Genomic DNA, 22,831 nt, shown 5'->3' with positions numbered 1-22,831 from the left:
ACACTGATCTCCAAAACATTTGCTACCTCTGTACACTGCTCTTTAGCTATAGGTAATACAGCATCTAAAATATCCCAGAAAATAAAATCTCTTGATTCTTTGATTAGCAGTCAGGGATACAGTTATTGCAAAATCACAATCCAGGGAGGCAGATATGTAACATACTCATACATACATGGGATCCAGTGACTCCAGCAAATTCACAGGTAAGCAATGGCTAGCTAAGGAGAAAGAAATTTAAATACTCCCTATCCCAGTACACATTACCACCATCCAGAAATAGGCCCCAGAATGGCCATGTGTTCCTAAAATAAGAAATCTATGAGCACTTAAGAGTTCAGTTTGTAAATAGAACTGAAAATAATAAAAGAGCTTAGAGCAAGAATTACACTGTCAGATGTGTATAGGGGCCAGGGATGTAATGAAAACAAGTGAGCTGAGTGGGAAAATCTATTGAGGTGAACTGTTTTACAGGACAGGGGACAGCCTCACTCTAAGGAGGGCTGCACCTAGGCAGGTCTGACTGCTGCCATGCAGAAATTAGGACACAATGTTGTCAGATAAACTGATTCTCCAAGAGAAATGGGAATTCCAAACTGTCAATTCTTCCGATTATTATAGGTAACCAAGTTTTTTCTCAAAAATTAAACTTTGCATGGGGGCTGAAAAGGTACACCTAACAAGCCTCATTTTGCCCAATGACTGAGAATTTCTAACCTTGCATTCAGCAGGTAAGAGTATTAGATTAGACATGAGACTGGAGGTTGAGAAATGAACCTACATACATCAGGCCTTATTGGAATAGAGGACTAGAATAGGAATATCATAGACTAAAAATGCAGATGTATAGTGTATGAGCTGAGGGCCACCCATATCAAATTAAAATTGAAAAGCTAACAGATAGTTCCTAGCAGACAATTTTAATAGGCAGCAATCTGTAAAGAGTAAAGTAGAGGAAAAGCCAGGCGTGGTGGTGCACACCTATAATCCCAGCACTCGGGAGGCTGAGGCAGGAGGATCACTGTGAGTTCAAGACCAGCCTGGGCTATGTAGTGAGTTCAAGGCCAGCCTGAACTGCATAGCCAGACCCTGTCTCAAAAAGACAAAAAAAGAAAGTAGAAGAAAAAAACAAAGAAACAGGTAATGTTTAAGAGGTTAAAGGACAAGTAAGATGAAATTGGACAGACTTTACGGTAACAAAAGATGCAGAGAATAAGCAGAAAAAAGTCTGCAACCAAAAATAGGAGGCTGGTAGGACAACACAAACTGGAATGATTTTAATCTGGGTCACATTTATATACCTCATTTCCTTAATTCTGATGTGATCATTTTAATGTTTCTGAAATCAGGATGATAGGTACAAATCAATGTCATTTTTCTACTTACTCCCCTTAAAAATGTTCTAAAAACCAACAATGAAATCTTCGAATTAGTGACATCTTTTAAATATGCCAATGTAATACACGTTAGATGAGCTCCTTTCCAAGGAACAGAAAGTAAATTAAAAGGGCAGAGGGGGAGGGGACTTAGGAGCAGTCTACAGGTAAATGGTACCAAGCAGAAATGAGTGGACCTCCGAAGGAAAAGAGAAAAAAACACAGAGTGGCCCAACCATAAAATGAATTCAAACAGAAGACCACCAGAAAATGAAAAAATCAACCAGAGCCTCACCAAAGTAAGACTCTTCCCAAGAAAAACTATAGTACACAGTTGTTAACAACAAAATTGAACAAGGGAAACATGCTAAATGTATCTTTTAAAGGACATCTGAATCTAGACACTCTGTTATAAGACCAGCAGCCAAAAACCTGCCACTAGCCAGTTTTTTCCTGACTTTGTTCCTGAGGGGTTATACAGAAGCACAAATTCATGGCCAGTGTAAAAACAACTCAAAGAAATCTGTAGCAAAACCTTCACATGCAAAAGAATCATACTTAGGTACTAAATAAAACGAGATCTATAAAATCACAATAAGTTCAAGGCCAGTTTTGGCTACAAAGTGAGTTTGAAGACAGCCTGAACCGCATAGTGAATCCCTGTCTCAAAAAGACAAAAAAACAGGGGCTGGGAATTTAGCTCAGCGGCAAAAGCGCCTGCCTGGCAAGTGCAAGGTTGTGGGTTCAGTTCCCGGTACCGGAGAAAAACCAAAAAAAAAACAAACAAACAAACAAACAAAAAAAAGACAAAAAAACAAAAAACAAAAACAAAAAAAACCCACAGTGAAAGTTGTCAGTAACAATGGGTGGCCCACTCCTAATGAAGATTTAAGAAGTAAGCTAGTAAGCTGTTAGCCTTTTTAACACAGAGAACACATGAAAGCAAAATGCCAAATTAAAAGATTTAAAGATGAAGGCTAAAAAAAGAAAGATTAAGAATTTATACTTCACTGCAGAAGACAGCAGGGAAGTTGGCTAGAATTGAATAATGGGTGATATTTTTTTACAATCTTCCTAATTAAAAAAACTATTAAATCCTAAATACTTTTTCATAACTCTTGTTTATTTCACGTTAACACTTAGATAACAAATGCAGAAAAACACCACTCATCAGGTGATCACCAATCTGGCTGCTTTGCAGCCGAAATAAAAATGACAAAACTCATACCCTAAAGCCCATACACTTTTACTGAACTGGCTATCAGATATTTTTCACTCTTAATTTGAACAACTGTAAATAGCCGTGGTCATCTATCTGATTTCATGAAAGATTAGACGTAGTTAATAATATTAGGGGCAAGGTTTAGACAGCAGATACACTTAATATCATTAAGAAATGATATCTAAAGTAGAAGCAAGAAAATGAGCTATAAAAAAAAAGAGTCAACAACTTTATGCAACTATGTCTATCTGGCCAGGTGTAGTGATGCATGTCTATAATCCCACTACTAGGGAGACTGAGGCAGGAGTGAGTTCAAGGCCAGCCTGGGCTACATATGAGTTCAAGGAAAGCCTATAAACTACAGATGGAGGCCCTGTCTCTAAAACAAAAACAAAAAACCTCAAAAACCACATATGTCTATTGTGGAAGTACTAAATGTAGGTGGCAAATTGTCTTACCAGTAACCCTAACACCACCAAACAGCAACTATTCGTAAGTTGGCCATAGCGTTCACAACAGGCTATACTAGACTCTGAACACTCTGTCCACTAAGATAGACATGTGATTTATTTAAGATGGTTAAAATACTTTTTCTATATGACATAAAGCCTGAGTGTATTACCTTGAGAACAAAGTTACATATTTAAATTCTAGAACTAAAAACACACACCTTATTTTCTGGCAAAACATAGGCAGCGGGAGAAAAAGAGGTCCAAAACATTTACAAAAATCTTGGGTAACAGATGTCATGAGAAGACAAAAAGAACAGGGAACACGAACGAGTAAGACCTAGGTTTGACTATGGGATGCACTGGATAAAATCTCTTGTGACTTTCTTCAACCTAACCTCTCAGAGTCTCAGTAATTTCACCTATAAAATGCAAATACTACCACCACTTACGGGACTACAGACACTTTTAAAAGGTAATTAATTACCCAGAAAAATTGGGAATGAGTGATGAACAGAAAGTAAGATGTTCTTAAATACATCTTGATACTTTAAAAAATAAGTATGGCTACTCAACAAGGTTAAAATGAAAACAACTTAAAATTTATCTGCAAATCTCGTTTTGGATCTGTACCCAAAAACTTAGACATTATACTTAGGTGAAAATTGAAGTAGTTGTATTTTGCAAATTGGATCTAGCTTTTTAATGTTATCAAACCCATTTTATGTTTCCATCTTTAAACGAAAAGGTGAGAGAACACTCACCTTGATTGAAAGTCTTCATTATCTGTGCTTGTCCGAGGACTTATGAGTAGATGACAAATTAAGGGAGAACAACTTGGGGCGGGTGTGTGTAGGTCTGTGTGTTTGTGTGTGAAAAGTGTCCCATCTTCTAGTGTAATCCCTTCAGCTTACAGCAGTATTTAGCTCTGACCAGCTTGGTAGCCTCAAACTCTACCAACTCTTCTGACATGCCACATCAATTTGTCCTTCTATCATCATGCCCCAGCCCAAGGCACTCTATTCCTTTTCTTCCTCTTGGTGACAATACAGACAGAGGTAATATAAATCCCTTGGTGGCATAAAACATTTCAGTCACAAAGAAGTTAAAAAGTCAAGAATATCAAATTTCTCACTTTCAGATTTCTATGTTTGAGAAGGTTAACTAGAAAGACCATTTTAAAGCTAATTAATATTTAACTGCCTAAATATTTATAGCACATACTACAAAGATGCAATTCCAAACATCAATTTTATCAAAACTTTCAAAAACACTGATTGAAAATGTTAATTAATAAAGATGAAAAGGATATTGTTTCTTTTCTTCCTTTCCTCCTGAACTGTCCCGTTTCTCTTTCTTTTCTATCTTTTCTTTATCATGCCTGGATTCCTATAAGGAATGGTGGAATTAGTTGGGGAAGGGAAAACCAAATATTTTTCTTAAAAATCAGCTCAAAGTCCCTTTTCATCACCCCCCAGCCATAATTTTTCTTCAAAAATTTAATATGACATCAAAAGCACAGGCAACAAAAGAAAAAGATATATTGACTCCACCAAAAGTAAAATCTTTCCTGTATCAAAAACACACTATCAAGAAAGTGAAAAGATGGCCAACAAAATGGAAGAAAACATTTGCAAATCATATATAGGAATCTAGTAATCTAAATTATATAACCAACTCTTACAACTGAGCAACAAAAAGACAACTCAATTTTAAAGTAGCCAAAGGATCTGAATAGATTTCTCCAAAGATATATAAATGGCCAACAGGCACATGAAAAGAAGTTCAACATCATTAGGCATTAAGGAAATGCATATCAAAACTATAATGAGATACCACTTCACACCCACTAGGATAGCTATAAAACAACAAAAAACAAAATAACCAATATTGACAAGAATATTTACAGAAATTTGTACCCTGATACAACTCTGGTAGAAATATAAACTGTAGAGCCAGGAGGAAAAGAGTTTAATAGTTCCTCAAAAAAGTTAAGCATAAAATTATCATAAACCTAGAATTCCACTCCTGGGTGAATATTCAAGAGATTTAAAGACAGATATTCAAATAAATACTTCATAGCAGCAGACAAATGTTTGCAGGGCTACTGACAATAGCCGAAAAGTTGAAACAACCTAAAAATCCATCAACTGACAAACACATAAATAAATGGTATATTCACACAGTGGAATATTACTCATAAAAAGAAATAATGATAGATTCTACAACATAGAAGAATCTAAACAACGTTAGGCAAAGTGAAAAAAGACACAAAAGGTCATATTATCGTACAATTGCATTTATAGGAAATATTACAAACTGGCAAATCCACAGAGACAGAAAGCAGATTAACACTTTCACGACAGGGCCGTAATACATTTGTCTAGCTGCTAGACGGCTTGAACCACTGGTGGTACATTCATGACTGTCCCACCAGGTGGCTTTTTATTAATTTTTATTACTAAAAAGACCAATAAAAGTGATTAGAACCATCTGTACCACTAGTACTACAAGCTGCCTGCTGGGTCAGTCATGCATGTACTATCTGTGGTTCAAGCCAGGCAGGAACATGTTAATGGTTGCCAGAGGCTAGGGGCAGGGAGAAGTGGGGAGTCACTGCTTCATGCGTATAAGGTCCCCTTTGGGTGATTAAAATATTTTGGAACTACAGGGATGACTGCAATATTATAAATATGCGAAATGTCACTGAATTGTACACTTTAAAAGTTTTTTATGCTATATCAATTTAACCTCAATTTACAAAAAAACATTTAAAATAAACAATGTATCTTTGAAAGACTATACAACTACTTACCTTTTAATGTTCTACAACTGTTTTTATGAATTATAAATATACTGCATAATTTTGAATATATGCAATAATGTTTTGTAAATACTTTATATTTAGTAACTGCTTGCTTATTATGTTATGGCATATACAGGAGATTTAGTTTGACTATCATCCGTTAGTATGTAAGAGAATATACCTTATACTTAAAAGCAAATTAAGTTTCAAACAAATTAGTTTATTAGGATAAAATATTATAAAAATGTTTAAAATCTTATTTAAATAAAGACTTTATGATACTGTGATGGTCACGGAGAATATATCTTATCATATTTTAATCTTACAAATAAAGAGAAACTAAAAACAAAGAAATATAAATAGAAAAGAAGAAGGTTGGGATGGTATGGAGAGAAAATAAGTTCAGAAATATATTAACTCTACCCATCTCCCAGTCATTTGGGACTAATTTGGTTTAAATTCCCCAGTCCAATAGCCCACCTTCCTCTCATGCCTCTCTTCTCACCTCCAAATAAAGTTAACAAAAGATTATTTGACAAAGCCAAAGTTTCTATATTTGCTAAATTTTCAAAGGCTTGATTTTTTGAAAAGAAAAAGTGTATTATTTATTTTCCTAATTTACCTTTTTGCCACCAGAGGAGATTTTATCCATCTTCTCAGATTTAAATGAATCACTGCCTTTTTCTTTGCCTGAAGATTTTGACTTATTTTTTTCCTTGTCTTTCTCATTTGGATAAGGAGACTCACATGGACTTTCACTTTTATGTTTTGAAACCCCCACTAAAATTACAAAAGAGATTCATGAAAGCCTTTTCTAATTCATTTTGATGATTGCTTCGAAAGTATTAGTAAGTCTACCTACTTGTTCCATTTTCTTCTTTCCTCCTCTTGGTTAAATCCGGTGGCACTTCACGGTCATTGTTTGAATGATCCTAGAATCAAGAATTGTGAACTATATTGATCAAGGGTTTACACTTTTGTTTCAAAGTATTACTTTTCTACATGAAAAAGTACAACTAGCTCAGTGAATATCTTTAGTAGTTTCACATACTTGGTAAATGGTATGAAAGAAAAGCAGAGCTGGTAGAGAGTACTAGACTAAAGATCCTTATTATTCCAGAAGATGCAAACACACTTGAGCATAAAAATATCAGTTAAAATTCAAAACAACAGATTGCTATGGAACAAAATTGTATTTTTTAAAAGACAACAAACACACCATTATACAATAATGAGGATTCCAAACTAGTTTTAAAACATTACACACCCTTTTCCGTTCTTTCCTGTCCTTTTCATCTTTTTTCTCTCTTTCTCTGGATCTTTCCCTTGACTTGTCCAAATCTTTCTTGTCCATTTCTCTCTCCTTACTCTTGGACAGTGGTGGAGTAGTATGATTAAGGTAGAGCTGTTAAATTAAGGCAATATTACTAAAGATTATTTTAGTTTTCCAGTATTGGGACCTTTTGGTTTTTAATTAAATGAAGACAATTGGTAGTTAGACCCAAAGTCAAAACTGGTCGGCTGTCTGTATTGTAAGAGGTAAAATAAAAAAGCATCACACAAATTATACAAAGGCTTTAATTCATAGCCTCATAAAAATTTCTATTTAAACTCAACCAGTATATCACTGCCTCAACTGCGACTTCTGAAGCAAACTCCTTCATGCTATTGTGAAGACCTGGTTACTACCATTACAAGAGTCCACAGATGAAAAACAGTGGCTGGACTTTATTATAAAAAAACAAAATACAAACCTCTGCACAATCATGAATATTTTTAATCTCTTACCATCCACTAATAGCCAGTCAATAGTGACAGCAAAAATGTAAAAATAAAACCAAGCCATGTCTTTACTGGTAAATATTTTCTGCCTCAGTGTAAAATAGGCAGAGATTATTTGACACTCCAATTCCATCAAATAATCATAGTTGACTTTGACATTTATAGTATTGGTTTTAAATAGAAAGCCAGTGTGTCAGCTGAGGATAGTTAAACTACTCAAAGACGGAAAAATAATGAACAAACACTGTCCTCTGCTTGTTTTTTAACTGCCAAAAAGTCTACTGGCAATTAAACAGCAAGTATATTCTAACTCGAAATAACGAAGACACAATCCTACTTATGGAAGTTATAAATATGGAAATTCACCATTAAGAGAAAATATTTAGGAAGTAGTCAGGAAATAATCAGATACCTAACGTTATAGCATTTAGAACAATGTTACAAATTGAATTTAATAACAAAGTATTAGGCAACAGAATACTGAATATAAACTTATTGCATAACTACACAATTCTAGATACACCTTAAGAGTAAACAGAATAGTGAGTCAAATATTTTTACATAAAGGAATCCTTTGGTATTCAAAGGAACAACAAGAAAAAAAAAAAAAAAAGGCCACAGTGTGAGAATTAAACACTTATTTTTAACACCACCAAACATTTTCAATTCACTTGGCTCAGAAATACTGCCATAGCAATGCAGAAGTGGATTCTTTAAAATCTCTATGTTTAAAAGTTGATGATCAACTGAAATAGACAAAATGTTTATTAATAACAAAGAGCAAGAGAATGATAAACAGTCATAAAGTACTTGTCTAAAAGATACTCTTGCTGAGTAGACATTGATGCTTCAAGATTTTTCTAATTATGAGGTTTATCACACCTTAATTTACTCATGAAACTGATAAAGACAAAGGCAATAACATATTACTGCAATGCTCAAAAAAGATTTTTCTAAAGGTAGTATTGTTTACTTTCTTCCAATAAAAGAAAAAAGGGGTTTGCACACAGACATACATACAGACACACACCTTCCACAAGAATGAAGTCTTTACCTGTGCCTATTTGAATTCTGTATTGCAAGGAATTGAGCAATTTTCTAGGACTTAGTTCTGGCATTAAGCAAATATTTCATTCTTGATGTAAAAAGTCAAAAAGCTCAACAAGATAGAAAATAAGCAATTATTTGTTTAGAAATATACTTAATTCAACTCTTCCTTTCTACTCTTTTAAGAACAGTTATGACCACAATACTTTTCCCACAAAAAAGTATTTTCTGATAGCCGATTGAATGAAATGCATGCTCATCAGCTTAGGCATTCCAAGCTCTCCAAAATCTTTTCACAATTACATCCTCTACTGCAACCAAATGAGTTCCATGCTGTGGCCATACTACTCTCTAACTCCTATCCTTTTTAGCAATTCTCTTCACCAAAACGTTACTTTTATTTTAAACTCTTAAAATCCTATTTAGCCTACAAAGACAATTCAATAACCATCAGCACTTCAACAATCACTCAGCCCTACCACTTACTTTCCAATTTGTGCGTGTGTGTTTTGTTTCTTTCTTTCTTTCTTTTTTTCTTTCTTTCTTTTTTTCTTCCTTTTGACAGGGTCTTGCTATGTAGTGCAGCCTTGAACTCACTATGTATCCCAGGCTGACCTCGAACTCATGGCAATCCTCCTGTCTCAGCCTCCCAAGTGCTGGGATTACAGGTGTGCACCACCACACCCAGCTTCGTTATTTATTTAGCTTTTTTATAAAAGGTATTTTCTATTAATTTCATGCCATCTATTTTTGCCCATAATAGTTTCTAGTAAGTAAGAAAGCTACAGTAATTTTCCTACTTTTATATATTTCCTAGTACCTTGTGTACATACTCAGTACTCATGTATTCCAAATAAAATTAATGATTTGTATACAGCAGTGTCGAGTTTTGTCCTTGATTTGCTTTTATTCTTGACACTGGGATCATTATGGTCCAAAAAAAGAACTTAACCTATTTTTAAAATACACACTTGGTTAGAGGAGCACGCTTTTAACACTTTATCAAATGCATCTGGCTAAGATTGCTAGGTCAAAACACAACTAATCAAAAGTAGATATATGACAGGTGAAAACCGGGGTGGACAGTGAACTAAAACAAAAGATTTAGATACTAAGATTTTTCTCTCTTTCACTAATCTCATTTGAAAAATCAAATCCATGCATAAGCTTTACCATGAATTAGAAAGCAAAAACAGCAGCTGTCTTGGTTTTGAATGCCTGTAAGCCCGTCATTCTAGGAAGCTGAGGCAGAGGATTACGAATTGGAGCTCAACCTGGGCAATTTAGGGACTTAGCAAGACACAGTCTCAAACTTTTAAAAGGACTGGGTATGCAGCTCAGTGTGAAGGCCCTGTGTTCAATCTCCAGTACTAAGAAAAAGAATACAAAGAAAGCAAAAATAGCAAATAAAAAAGAATCTAGAGGCAAAAACACAACTAAGAATTCAAACTTAATGCAGCAAACAGTTTTATATGAACAAGTGACAGGACAACAAGAAAAGCAGACACCATCTGCTAAATCCTCTAAAAAGCAAATGCTACCCCAGAAACAGTGAAGTTATAGACAATCAATTTTAGAAATCAAAGTCCAGGAAAAATTTTATTCTAAGACATGTGTATGCTATTAAACTTTCTAAACACATAAACTCAATAGTCAACACTGTAGCAACATCAGCTACAATACAAACCAGTACTTTGGATGCTTTACTAATGTCCAAATGCTTAAGAGTTCATTTCAAATATTCACTGAATACCTAACCTTCTTGTTAGGTACCATGCTAAGCTCTAAGGATGTGAAAAGTGGTACAAGTCACATAATTTTGAGACACATATTTATATGCCATTTTCAATATTTTCTGGTTGTATGTGGAAGAGATCTATTCAATTTTAATGTTCACAAAATTGTAACTAAAAAAGTGGGAAAATTCACATGAATCACTATAATTTAAAAAATAAGCACACTAAAGGAGCTAGAAACCCTTTGACTACTGTTGAAATGGGTGCTAAGAATCAAAAAATCTTAATTCACATTTTGGTACTAACAGGTAATACATTAACCAAGGCTGAAGAAGTATTTTAACCTCTCATCTGTAAAAAAGACATGTACTACTATCTGCCCTATTTAATGCCACAGCACTATTATGAGCATGAAATGAGACAAATATATATATTATCCCGAATTTTATTTTCAAAAGGCTTTCACAAATGGGAAGAATCTTCATCAATGATTAGAAAATCTTGTTAATTTTACAGCAGGTTTCAAACTGCTTCAAAGTATGTTTCAGTAAATAAATACAAGACTATTAATCCATGAATTTAAAATAGCCCACAAAAGCCAATGATGGTTAAGACTGACAAGTACAATCTCAAACCGGTTATAAAGACCTACTAATTGCAATACATACTCAGTTTAGCCAATAATACAATTTAACTTTAAAGAAAATATCCATTGTATTGCCAGTACTCTTTCGATTTATACAGTACATTCTAAAAACAATGCCAACACTTTTAGGGCACAGGCACAATGGCTAATCTATTAAAATTTAGTGCTTATTTGCCCAGAATCCACAGAAATTTCATTGTAAAACTATAGCAAAAGCAGTCATGTCAAGCAATGTTTCAAAATACCATTTGGTCCATCAGTAAAGAATCAAACTTAGCAGATAAAAGAGAAAGTATAAAGTCAAAATAAAGGAGGGTACAAATTTTATAATAAAAACAAACTAGCTTAAACAATAGACAATCCAACTATAATACTGAAATGAATTATGTAATACAATACACAAACTACACACTATTTTTAGAAGTAGAATACCCAGGAAAGTAGAATACTAGGTAAGAATTAATACCGACATGGAAACACAGCCAGCAATTTGTGTTTACATGTCAGGGGAATGATTACTTTACATTAACTTTATCTCTTGATATTATGCCACAACTATCAAAAAGATTCCACAGCAGAGGAGAGAGTATAAAGAACTAAATGAACTGAGATGGACTCAGTTTTTAAAACAGTTATGTGACTGCATCAAAGTACTTTTTTGGTCTTCTGAACTGTCTTTTTAAAAAGTCAGAGAAGTCTGGCTTATTTTGAAAAATTAAAGAGGCCTACTCCCCTAAAACAAACCAGTATCACTCTTTTCCCCAAACCATAAACTTATTTCCAGATTTTAAAGCATAAAAGGAGAATGTATAATACAGCAAGCCAAGGATAAATTATAGAAGTGTTGCCACATTACACACATTATATAACAATCTCTCTAAAACGGACCATTGTCATCTTTTCTTTAGTTTGTAATAACAATTTTTAAAAGTCATTCTAAGCCGAGTATTTTTTGGCACTGACCCTAACTTACTGAATCTACCAAGTTGAGTATATACACTGGGTAAAAGAAGTAAAGAACTTTTTGGTTTTCGTAGGCATGATGATTTTAAAAGTCTCAAACCTTTGCTGAAGACTCCTTGAGTTCGATGAGACTGTCCTGTAGAAAATGAATGGAGATGACAGGTGAGCTGGCATAGTTCTCAGAACCCAGAGGAACTTTGGGAAGTATGGCTGAAACCTGGAAATAAACCAGCTACTTCTTGTAAGGATAAATTCGGTGTTATCATTATAAATATGAATATCAATAACAAAAACCAAAAACAAAACCATGTAATGGAGTTGTAATGTTAAAAAAAATTATGTGTACTCAATGAAAGAAATAAAAACTTTATTCTGCTAAAAATTTCACCATAAACGTCAATGCCACATCATTTATATTTCTGCATTTAAGCTATAATTCATTTAAGAGGTTTAAGAAAACAAAGCATTTTTGTCTCCACAAGAAGTTTAAAGTAGTGGAGTTCACTGTGGAAGAACACTGACTTATACTTTCATAGTTTTTAATTGGAAAGTTTCAGATTTTACTTATAACCTTCATGTAACTAACTATACATGTATTATTATACCTAGAAAACTTAGTGGCATTATATTACAAGAAAACAAAATATATTCTATAAAAGAGTAATCACTTTTTTTTGCAAAATGCCTATGACTGGTGAATCTCATAACACACACACACACACACATGCACACACACACATGCACATACACACGTGCGCGATCGCGCACGCACAAGGCATTTAAAAAATAAAGAAAAAGAAATCAATTACGGTATTCCACCACAGTGCTCTTGATGAAGAATTAATAACTTACAGTTTTAAAAGTTCAACGTACTGCAAATTCAAAGATTCCATGAAATTAGATGACTTTAGAATTAAAATTAAATATGGAGCAAAGAATGGCTACCCTGAGTCTTCAAGAAGGCTACACCCACGATTTTGTGCTGCAGTTGAATGCCTGGGGTTTCTCTTTGCTGGGTGGTAGGATTGGATGCCACATCTGCTTTTATCGTAACGCAAGGTTCAACTTGTTGGGAACCCAATGGGTATAAACAAACCTCCAAGGGAAGATACAACAGAAGCTGCATGCTCACTGAATATACACAACTACAGGAGAACTGATCAGCAAGGAGACTTTAAAATGGAACTCCTTTCAAGACTCCTTCTTAGAAGGCACATCGGTATGATGCTCATCAAGAAGCTTGATGAATTCAGAGGTATCTTGCTTATCCTGTATCATCCAGGACGTCTTCAGTGCTATATATTCTTCAATATTTATGCTGAAAAATGGGCTTCATTCTGCTGAAAAGATTCATTTGCTTGTAGCTACCATTACACTCCAAAAAAGACTGCTTAAAGCAGTGAGGCACTTCTGGGTAAAATTTCTCTTGTACTTTGAAACACTACAAAATTAGTGCTAGGTCCTTGAAGCTTTAACTTTTTTTTATAATAAAAATACTCAATAGGAAAAAAATATCAGTCCACCAATACAGAAAAAATTCATTTTCTAATGCAATATAAAACCTCCAGTGGCTCCAGTGAATAGTTGGCACAAGACTTGAAGGCAGGACACTGGTATTCCAAACAGGTGAGCCTAATATTGACGCTGCCTTCCTCAGGCTATACTAACCTTTACTGTGGAGGAATGTGATGGAGAAGGGTGGGTATCAATTTTGCGGCGTTTTTGTTCTGTTAGGACAAAAAGAAATCATCAGAATAAAGTAGGTTTCCAATCTTCCCAAACATTTAAAAAGAAAAAATTTATCAACAATTACCCTTTCCCCCTGCAAAATCCCTGTAACTTGTCAAAATGAACAACAAACAACTATACATTAAAATGATAAAAGGCAGACAAATATAAACAAAGATATACTTGCCCCTTTCAGGCTCTGCAATATCTGATCGGGGAACAGGTGACTTCAAGGACCCAGAAACTGGTGTTTTTTCTCCTCCTTTAACATTTTCCTTTGATTTCATTTCCTTTGCTATATCTCTTTCTCTCGACGGTTCCTTCTCTCTTTCCCTTTCTTGAGTTGATTTTGCTTCTATGTTGGGGACAGCAGTCTTGAATTTCTCATCTTTAGCTTTTTCTTCTTTCTTAAATTTTTCTTTCTCTTTGTCAGACTTAGGTGTTCTTTCCTTGGTCTCTCTTGCTTTTTCATCTTTATTTGGTCGCTCTTCTTTTGGCTTTTCTTTACCATCTTTACCAAGTACCCTGGCCTCTGGAGTAGTAGCTGGAGTCTTTTCTTTTTTCTCTTTTTCTTTCTCTTTCCCTTTTTCTTTGTCATTTTCTTTAACAGCTTTGCTGCTTCAGAATAAAAACACAGAATATTAAGACAACTATAAAACATAGTCCATGTTTAAAATCATAAAGGATTTCTTACTGATTTCAAAAATTCTAGAAGAAAACTAAATGACAACCTAAAAACAAGTAAAAAGGAATAACTTCCTTATCCAGTAAATAAAAAATTCATGAAGAAATTCACAAGTAAAAGTCAGGTGTGGGGGCACCTGCCTTTAACCTGAACACTTAGGAGGCTGAGGCAGAAGGATTGAGTTCAAGGCCAGACTGGGATAGTGAGTTCAAAGCTAGCCTGGATTACAAAGCTAGACTCTGTATTGAAAACAAAATAAAACAAAAAATAATAATGAATCAATGATTAAAATAATGTCAGTTTCTTTTTGTGTACATTCATAACCTTTGAGGATAACAAGGTGACAACCAAAAATATATTCCACAAACCAACCAAAGGTGCTACTATGAGGAAATAAATTACTGAGCTAGAGGGATCACCATTGTAAATTAGTGTGGGCTTTTCTTACGTCAACTAGCCTCACTCAGATCGCCTAGAGCAATAGCTCTATCCTAACACAGTTCTGTTTTGTTTTAAACTTGATCACCTACCTTCCCCTGAATATCTCAGCAGGGGAAACAAAGCTGTTATATAAAACATAACTATATAGAACATAATTAGAATAGTTAAGTACATTATTAAAATAAGAATACCTACAAAATTTCAAAGTCCAGCATAAATGACTTTCATACTACTCAACTACTGCCCCCCTTCCACTCATGGTTAATGAAACCAATTACATAAGAATTTACAATTGTAACAAATGTCAGTGTTCCTACCTGCTAGAGCCACTATTTCCATTATTTGAGTTTCCTTTAGGTGTGGCACTAGAAGCTTTATTAACAGCTTTCACACCACACTGAGATCTCTCCCTTGATTTATCTGAAATAAAAATAAAATTTTCTCTTAACAAGAGCCTAAACATAAATAAACTACAATTTCACAGCAAAATGATTAGAGGATAAATAGAAAGAATCAGCAGGCTGGTTATGTCTTAATAGTTACATATGCCTACCCAGGAAATAAAGAAGTAATGCAAGACCAGCAATGTGCTTGTCATGTGATATAGAACACTGTAAGTTTCTACAAATAAACATACCAGTCTCCTCAGTACTGCTCTCATCTGATTTAGATGCACTTCCTATTGATGATGAAGAAGGCCCACCACCAGGCCCATTTTGTACACTGGCAACAGCATTCCTTGGAGGAGGGTCTTTGTGATGAAATTCATTTTCTGGTATCATGTATGACTTTCTACTTTTCAACTGCCCAGAGTAGCTGAAAGTCGCACAAAGTGTTTAAATATACAAACACAAATCGAAGAGCACAAACATGGGGTTTAAATGAAAAAAATTAGCAAGTTATTCACCAGCTACTTGGTTCCAGAGAATAAAAGTTATTTTTTATAAGTTATTAAGTCTTTACAGAGAGCCCTACCTACTTTCGTAAAAATAAAACTAATCCTTAAAAATCGACTTCTTCCTGTTGCTCTTGAAGAGCTGATAACTATGATGATAAAATTGCAATTCCTCCCATTCATGACATATTATATATGACTTTTGAAGCTATCATCCAGTATAGACCGGAAGTTGATAATCAGAAGTGACAACTCTCACCAGCCTGTGGGAACATGATCGCATAATCTCCCATAATCTCCTGAAGTAAGGCAGAAGATAAACTTCAACACTGTAAAACATTTTAAAGTCTTCAGAATCCTTCTGTCATCTATTCTCACAAATCACATTAAAGTATAATTTTGTTACCCCATAGCCAATGCATATAGATCTGGCCTCTTCTCTTTTTCTTCTTGGCAGATTTTATGCACTCTTCTTTCCAAAGCCTGACCCAGATTCAAAACTTTGGGGTACCAAGGAAGTATTTTTGTTAGCACAATCAAGATATTCCTGATGTGAGTATATTCGCCTGTTTCAAGGCAATGAACTGATGCCTACAAAAAAAAAAAAAATCCATTATAAAAGTACAAGTATGGAGAGAAAAATATTATTACCTTTGGAAAATCCATTTTTTTTTACCTTCGTTAACTTGTAATGCCATTTATGTACAACGTGTCGAAAATTTTCATAATCTAATTGATCAGCTTTATTTCCACCATCAAATCCAGTTGCCCGTAATATGGTAAGGAATCCTGGATAGTTTCCACATTCCTAAGGAAAAAAGTTTGTCACTGTGAAAAGATGTATCAAAAAAAAAGTTGTATCCCATAAAATCGCAGAGTTTAAACTTAAGTAGACTAGATCAATGATTCCACGAAAAAACATCATTTGTATTTGGATGATAGGTTGCTTTTGCAGAAAGTTTCAGCTTATTCAATGATACTGACTTGGACAGTTTGAAATAGAATTAAAAAGTATGTCACTTCTTAATAATGAATTAATTATGCTTTTAAACATGATTTTACAACTGAATTTTGAACAGCTTTCCTTCTAAAACTGAACAATATAAAGATTACTGGAAGTGGTCATTACACACATTGGTAAAATATTAAAGACATTTATTAGCCATACCTTTTCATATGTAGCTCTATCACTATGCCACCTGGTCACAGTCTCTAACATGCAACAAAGAAATCTCCCATATCGACTAGCTTCATTTTCAGTACAGCTTGCAACTGTGTAAATTATATCAGAGAAAACCTATAGGAAAAAAGAAAAGTTTGTGACAGGGAAATGAAGGTTAAAATCAGTTAAAAATATTAAAAGATTATGTTATAGAAAAACCATAATAAATAGGTAAAATTAGTCAAAATTTGAAATGCAAAGGAACTGTTCAAAAGGAAAAAGGAACTAGGATGGGAAAAAGGAAAGGAAGGAAAGGAAAAGGAAAAAAAAAAGATAGTTTCTCTTAGTTCACTAAAACAAAAAAGGTCTGTGCTAATATCACTTGGAGAATTTTATACACCCATATCTTGTATGCTGATTAACTACTTTGAAGGTAACAAGGCTCAATGTATTAATTATTAGTATGAAACTTTGTTTTACCTTTTTTCCATAATTTTTTTTTTAAAAACCTTGCGGAGACTTTTGAAGATTCTGGCTTTTGTGGAGAAATAGCACATTTATAAATCAAAAAATATTGTAAAGAAAGTTGATTTACAATGACCAAACTATCATTTCAACCACATAATAGCTTCTTAGTGACAATCATATATATGACTGGGATCGGGGAGACAGTATAAGGCAAAGTTGATAGAAACCAGAAATAGGCAGCTGACATGATATAATGTATGTGACCTTTCCAAACCACAAAAGGGAATCAATTTAATAAAGAAAAAGCTACATACAAAACTGTGAATATGACCCACACTGAAAGGCTTCCTTGCTTTTTATGTCTACAATTGTAAAGTATTTTGCTATATTTTTTGTTTTGTTTTTTTTGAGGAGTCAAGGCTAATACTGGAACAGAGCTCTACCCATGATGAGGCAACATGTAAATTCAAATACTGAGTTAGCTTAACCTTTAGTACTTACAATGCATCAGGTACTATTCAAAGTGCTTTTAAGTGAAGTCATTACTTTAATTCTCAAAACAATCTTAAGAAGCAGGTACTACCATCTCACTTATAGCTATGAAAAACTTAGGCACAGACAGGTTAACTAACCAGCAAAAGATAACATAGCTAGAAAGTAGTAGAGGGCCCAGTGTGGTGGCGCACACTTGTAATCCCAGCACTCAGGAGGCTGAGGCAGCAGGATTGCTGTTTGAGGCCAGCCTGGCCTACAAAGCGAGTTTAAGGCCAGCCTGAACTGCACAGTGAGACCCTGTCTCAAAAAGACAGGAAAAAAAAAAGTAGTAGAGCTAGGATTCAAGTGCAGGCACTTGAGTTCATGCTTTTAATCATACATATAATACCTCTATAGATACTACTACTTAGCTATCACTGTGAGGCTTTTTTAAAAAGTTGCAATAAAAAGAACTTACTCGATCATAGCAAAGAAGTGTCGAAAAATTTGGAGTTTTCTGTTGATGTACCAATTCAACAAAACGAGCACAGTAAACAGCATCAATTGCTGAAAAAATACATCGAGGAAATATACATAGCTGTAGAAATTTTGTGATGGTTTCATTTTTGGTAGATTCTAAAAATAAGGGAAGAATATTTTAAGTGGTAAACTTCTTCCTCAAGTGCCTCATGCCCACGAAATATGACAACATATTAACTTTAATGTAGAGAATGCTATAAAACCACAAACTACTTATAGCTTTTAATCAAACAGCCATGCCTTGAATAAGACTATCATTTTCACTCTGTGGACATTTTTCTTTCAACTATTTCCCCAGAAATATGATTTTATTCAAAAAAGCTGAATAAGAAGCTGCCAATATTATAGTTATAATTAGTTTCACCAGCAAACTAAATTAGTTCCTTCAGTGAACATGTGACATTGTTTTCACATTAATGAATAATCAAAGAATGGACTAGTGAATACTGAGCTGAAATAGAAACAACATACTTCAACATCTCCAAATTATAAAGGTTAGCTTTTGTAATTTAATAGCAGGAATGTAACAATTGCAACAACTTACTTGCTAAAAGCCAGTTGTCCTTTTCCAATTTTAGTCTTTGTAGAACTCTCTGTACATGTTCCATCTGTTTCTTTTCTTCTTCAAGAAGTTTGTCCTGAAGGGCAGTACAACGTTCCTTCTCTTTTTTCTTTTTATTTGGAGGCTATGAAGTAGAATTTAAACACTTTTCTAACTATATGCATATTATCTCTGCCTTTAATTAAAAAATTTAAAAAGATAAATGCTGATACTTTATAATTATTTCAACATGAGTGTACAGTAGGTCTACTTGAGTGTACTTTCACCTCCATTCAAAACACCCAAAATGATGTCCTACTCTTTTTACACCATCTAGACAGGCCACCTTCTAAAACTGGTAATAAACCACCTGAGGCATTCACTGAGTCATCTTTGACACTTCCTTCTCTTTCATTCCTATATTCCACCATCGCTACCATAGTCTATGCTTAGTATCTCAAAATCAATTACCCAAAAAGCCACCTAACTTGTTTCTATCCTACTGCTAGTTCCCATCGATAAAGAGCAACCTTCATATGGCTGTCATAAATAATCTTTTCAAAATACTATTATTTTACTATTATCACTCCCCACTCGGATATCCAAACTAGCTCTCAATTTAATCAAACCTATTTTTTCACCTGATTTTTAGTGCCTTATATAATCTGGTGCCACCCTAACTAACTTCTTACTAAGCCTATTCAGCACAGGAAAAGTGATCTCCCTCAGTCCTCATACTACTTCCTGCCTCTGCTGAAACCCTGTAAGTGGCCTCCTTATTGGCTATTTCCAAACCTAATCTACCTTCAAGGCCTGCACAACTCTAGACTCAGCTCTTCAAGAAAGTCCCCTAAAGTGCACCCCTTCTAGGAACTCCTATCGCTCTTACAATTGGAATCATACTGTACAACTGGAATCCTACAATCAGTTTGACCAATTACATAGTGTTTGGGAAAAAAGCAAACACAAATGTCTTTATTTTGTGGTGGTTGTACTAGGAGTTAAACTAGGGAGTGTCAAGCTACTTCCCCACCTTTTTTATTTTGATACAGTATCACTAAGTTGTCTGGGCTGGACTCCAACTTTCAAACCTCCTGCATCAACCTCCTGGGTAGCTGGAATTACAGGTGTGTACCATCTTGCCAGCCATAAAAGCTTTTTGATTAATCATAATTTCTACTCTTTTACTAACACCTGCTTCGCCCTCTGAAAGGTTATCACTTAAGTCCAGTTAAGAAAATATTATCAAGCAAGAGGATCACAGTTTCAAGGATCTTGAGCTAAAACCATTATGAAGTATAGATATCACTGAATCAATATCATGAAGTTATTATACTTGAGCTACTAGAATAAAAACCTACCATTTCCTGATTGTCATCAATTGCTTTCATCTGGACTTTAAGTTTATTGACTTCTCGTTCATAGCTGGTATGTGGAACTGCAAGGTCATACATTGTCAATGACCAGAATGTGGCATAGAATTGAGGACTGATATCATCCCAGACTTTGGAAACATGTAAGGAGACCACTGCTTCATGAACAGGAGCCATCACCATCTCACATGATGTAATGTACTTATGAACTTTATGTTGCTGTTTACTTCCCTTTTCTGATTTTTTAAGTTCATCATACTTTGACTGGAAATAAAAAGTAAAATCACATATACATAAATACACATCCACAACAAAGTTTATAGCTTTAACTTCTGTGGTATAAAAACCGAGAAGACGGCCATCTCAAAATTGTTTTAAGAATTCTAGTGTCTTACCAACAATACTGATTTTCAGAAAAATTATACCTGGAAGCCAATGGAATCTAGTTTCATCTTCTGACTACAAGTTTATTATAAAATTTATTTTTAACAAGTCTAACCTGATTAGTGAATAGGATATGTATGCCTCTATCCACCCCTCCCCACCATATTGTTTTACTGTTGTATCTGGGATACAGAACGAAGTAGTGGGTCTTAACTTTAGTGAAGTAGAGTAGAACTAGAAACAGCTAAGCAGGACAAAATGTAGTGTCATTGCATGTAGCTCCAACCAGCTATTAGCATTTGTCAACTGAGAAGCTGGATTAACACTTAGGAAAGGTTATGAGAAAATTATTGTAAGATGGCTAAGTAGGGTGACAAACTGCTGGGCCCGCTAGGGTTTTAGGGGTTTTCCAGGATGTAAGAATTTAGTGCTAGAATTGGGAATGTCCCAGGCAAACCAAGACCAGTTGATTACTCTAATTCAGAGCTAAATAAAATTTTCTATAAATACCTGTGGCACACGGAAGTTTAAAGCCATGTGAGAACTGATGCTACAGCTTCTTTGGAAGGCCATATTCTTAATTATATGAGAAAAAACATCTGTTAGTGCAATGGAATGGACTGTATATTAGTTTAGTGTATGCTAAAAGTGAAAAAGATTTACTACAAAGTAAAATCGCCATTACTGTCTCATGTTCTTCAGTCTCTTTAGGATGAAAGAGCTCTCACAGAGAAAACTTCAATTGGGTTATGCATCATCTTTAAGGTGATCCTAAGAGAGGTCCTAACATTAGCTGCTTCTTTATGTCAGAAAAGCATATAAATCAATTTGTTCTACATATGTGACCCAAAACTACATGGTCAGTGCTCAAAGGTTCTGCTCTAGTTTTGCAGTATAATGCCAGAGTCTCAGCTCCTTATAGTCCAGCTGTCTTCCTTCCTCCCTCCCTCTTACTGAATGCCCTGGATGCTGCTTTACTGTTAAGCTATAAAAACATAACAAGTCCTCTTTGTTTCACAGGGTATCTCAAGCAGGACCCAAGAGTCTTGTAATTGTTCTACAAGTAGGAAGATTTATCTCCTGTTATCCCCATGTTAGAGTATGCTAACAGCTACTGAGATTACACAAGTGACAAAGCTACAAAAAACAGTTATGAGACAGTGAGTCTCAATTACATCAGAGACTTGAGAAAATAGCAACTGGAGTAACAAAAGTTTTTAAATTTAGAAAGCAGGTCTTAATGAAGGTAGCTAATATGAATCTAGATGAGCAGAGTAACAAGGTTCTTACACAACATGGAATAAAATAGTGCTGAAATTACCTGCAAAGACAGCCTAGCTACCTAATTTGGAAAAGATATAGAATCAAACTGGGGGAAAGCCTCTCTTTCAGACCTGTGTCTCAGAATGAGTCTCAACAATTAAAAGTGAAAATTATTAGTATGGGAGGGTTATCTGATAGCTCCAGTCTCCCCAGTCCTGACTTCTATCACAAGGCCCCTCTCTGGTCCCCACCCATTTAGAAAAAGTCTTAATCAGAAAAGATAGCTATACTTCACATTTATTTAGGTTAACTATTTCTTTATCTAAAGTTAACTAGTACTTCAAACTCAGATCTTCAGTCAAATGAAGAATAAACAGTTTACTACATCTCAAGTAACTTGGGAAACTAAATGCGTAGAACAGAACTGACCTCAAGTTATTGTTGTACTCCTGATTGCTGTTTAAAAAGCTCTTATTGGCCCAGACTCTGAGCATTGTTTGGTGAATTATTCCCAAGACAGCCTGGTAGCCAATCTATGAAGGGGACCCTATGGGTCCTCTAATGCTCGTGCACTTTTCCTCTCTCATCAAAGGCTCTTCAAGAGAAGGTTTCACCTAAGAAACAAAAGCAAGTATCCCCAGGGCAGCCTGGGTGTCCACCAGTGCACCCTTGGTTGCCGGGGAGCTCCTTTTTGAGAGAGGGATAGGTGGCCTATTAGATGAAAGACTCATTCGTGCCTGGGTTATATTGCTACTTCTATATACTTCTGTTTTCCTTCTCAACCCAAAGAAGGAAACTTCTCATTTTTTCTATTAGGTTTTAATATTTCTTAAAAGACAAAGAATATTTT

The 22,831-nt window shown here is 34.8% G+C and overlaps 1 protein-coding gene across 9 annotated transcripts in view; it reads right to left on the bottom strand.

Annotated features, from left to right (window-relative positions):
* The window catches only part of Thoc2 (THO complex 2), a 113,634-nt gene that overhangs the window by 3,657 nt on the left and 87,146 nt on the right, over window positions 1-22,831 (bottom strand). For 2 of the 9 annotated variants that reach the window (XM_013523054.1, XM_013523058.1), the window contains 17 exons: window positions 21,229-21,294; window positions 20,323-20,598; window positions 18,965-19,106; window positions 18,359-18,516; window positions 16,945-17,073; window positions 16,453-16,584; window positions 16,183-16,367; window positions 15,519-15,697; window positions 15,199-15,301; window positions 13,943-14,373; window positions 13,696-13,754; window positions 12,128-12,259; window positions 7,121-7,258; window positions 6,716-6,785; window positions 6,476-6,633; window positions 4,360-4,436; window positions 3,812-3,857 (listed from right to left, as the gene is read on the bottom strand). In XM_013523054.1, coding sequence (XP_013378508.1) covers window positions 3,830-3,857; window positions 4,360-4,436; window positions 6,476-6,633; window positions 6,716-6,785; window positions 7,121-7,258; window positions 12,128-12,259; window positions 13,696-13,754; window positions 13,943-14,373; window positions 15,199-15,301; window positions 15,519-15,697; window positions 16,183-16,367; window positions 16,453-16,584; window positions 16,945-17,073; window positions 18,359-18,516; window positions 18,965-19,106; window positions 20,323-20,598; window positions 21,229-21,294 — 2,463 coding nt within the window. In that variant the 3' untranslated portion in view covers window positions 3,812-3,829. The remainder of the gene's footprint in view (window positions 1-3,811; window positions 3,858-4,359; window positions 4,437-6,475; window positions 6,634-6,715; window positions 6,786-7,120; window positions 7,259-12,127; window positions 12,260-13,695; window positions 13,755-13,942; window positions 14,374-15,198; window positions 15,302-15,518; window positions 15,698-16,182; window positions 16,368-16,452; window positions 16,585-16,944; window positions 17,074-18,358; window positions 18,517-18,964; window positions 19,107-20,322; window positions 20,599-21,228; window positions 21,295-22,831) is intronic. The other 7 variants (XM_013523056.1, XM_005401279.2, XM_005401282.2 and 4 more) reach the window with 7 other exon arrangements.

Source organism: Chinchilla lanigera, unplaced genomic scaffold (assembly GCF_000276665.1).
Source record: "Chinchilla lanigera isolate Chin_1 unplaced genomic scaffold, ChiLan1.0 scaffold00072, whole genome shotgun sequence".
Classification (NCBI taxonomy): Eukaryota; Metazoa; Chordata; class Mammalia; order Rodentia; family Chinchillidae; genus Chinchilla; species Chinchilla lanigera.
The sequence above is the reverse complement of the archived record's forward strand: the minus strand, read 5'-3'. Positions and strand labels throughout refer to the sequence as shown.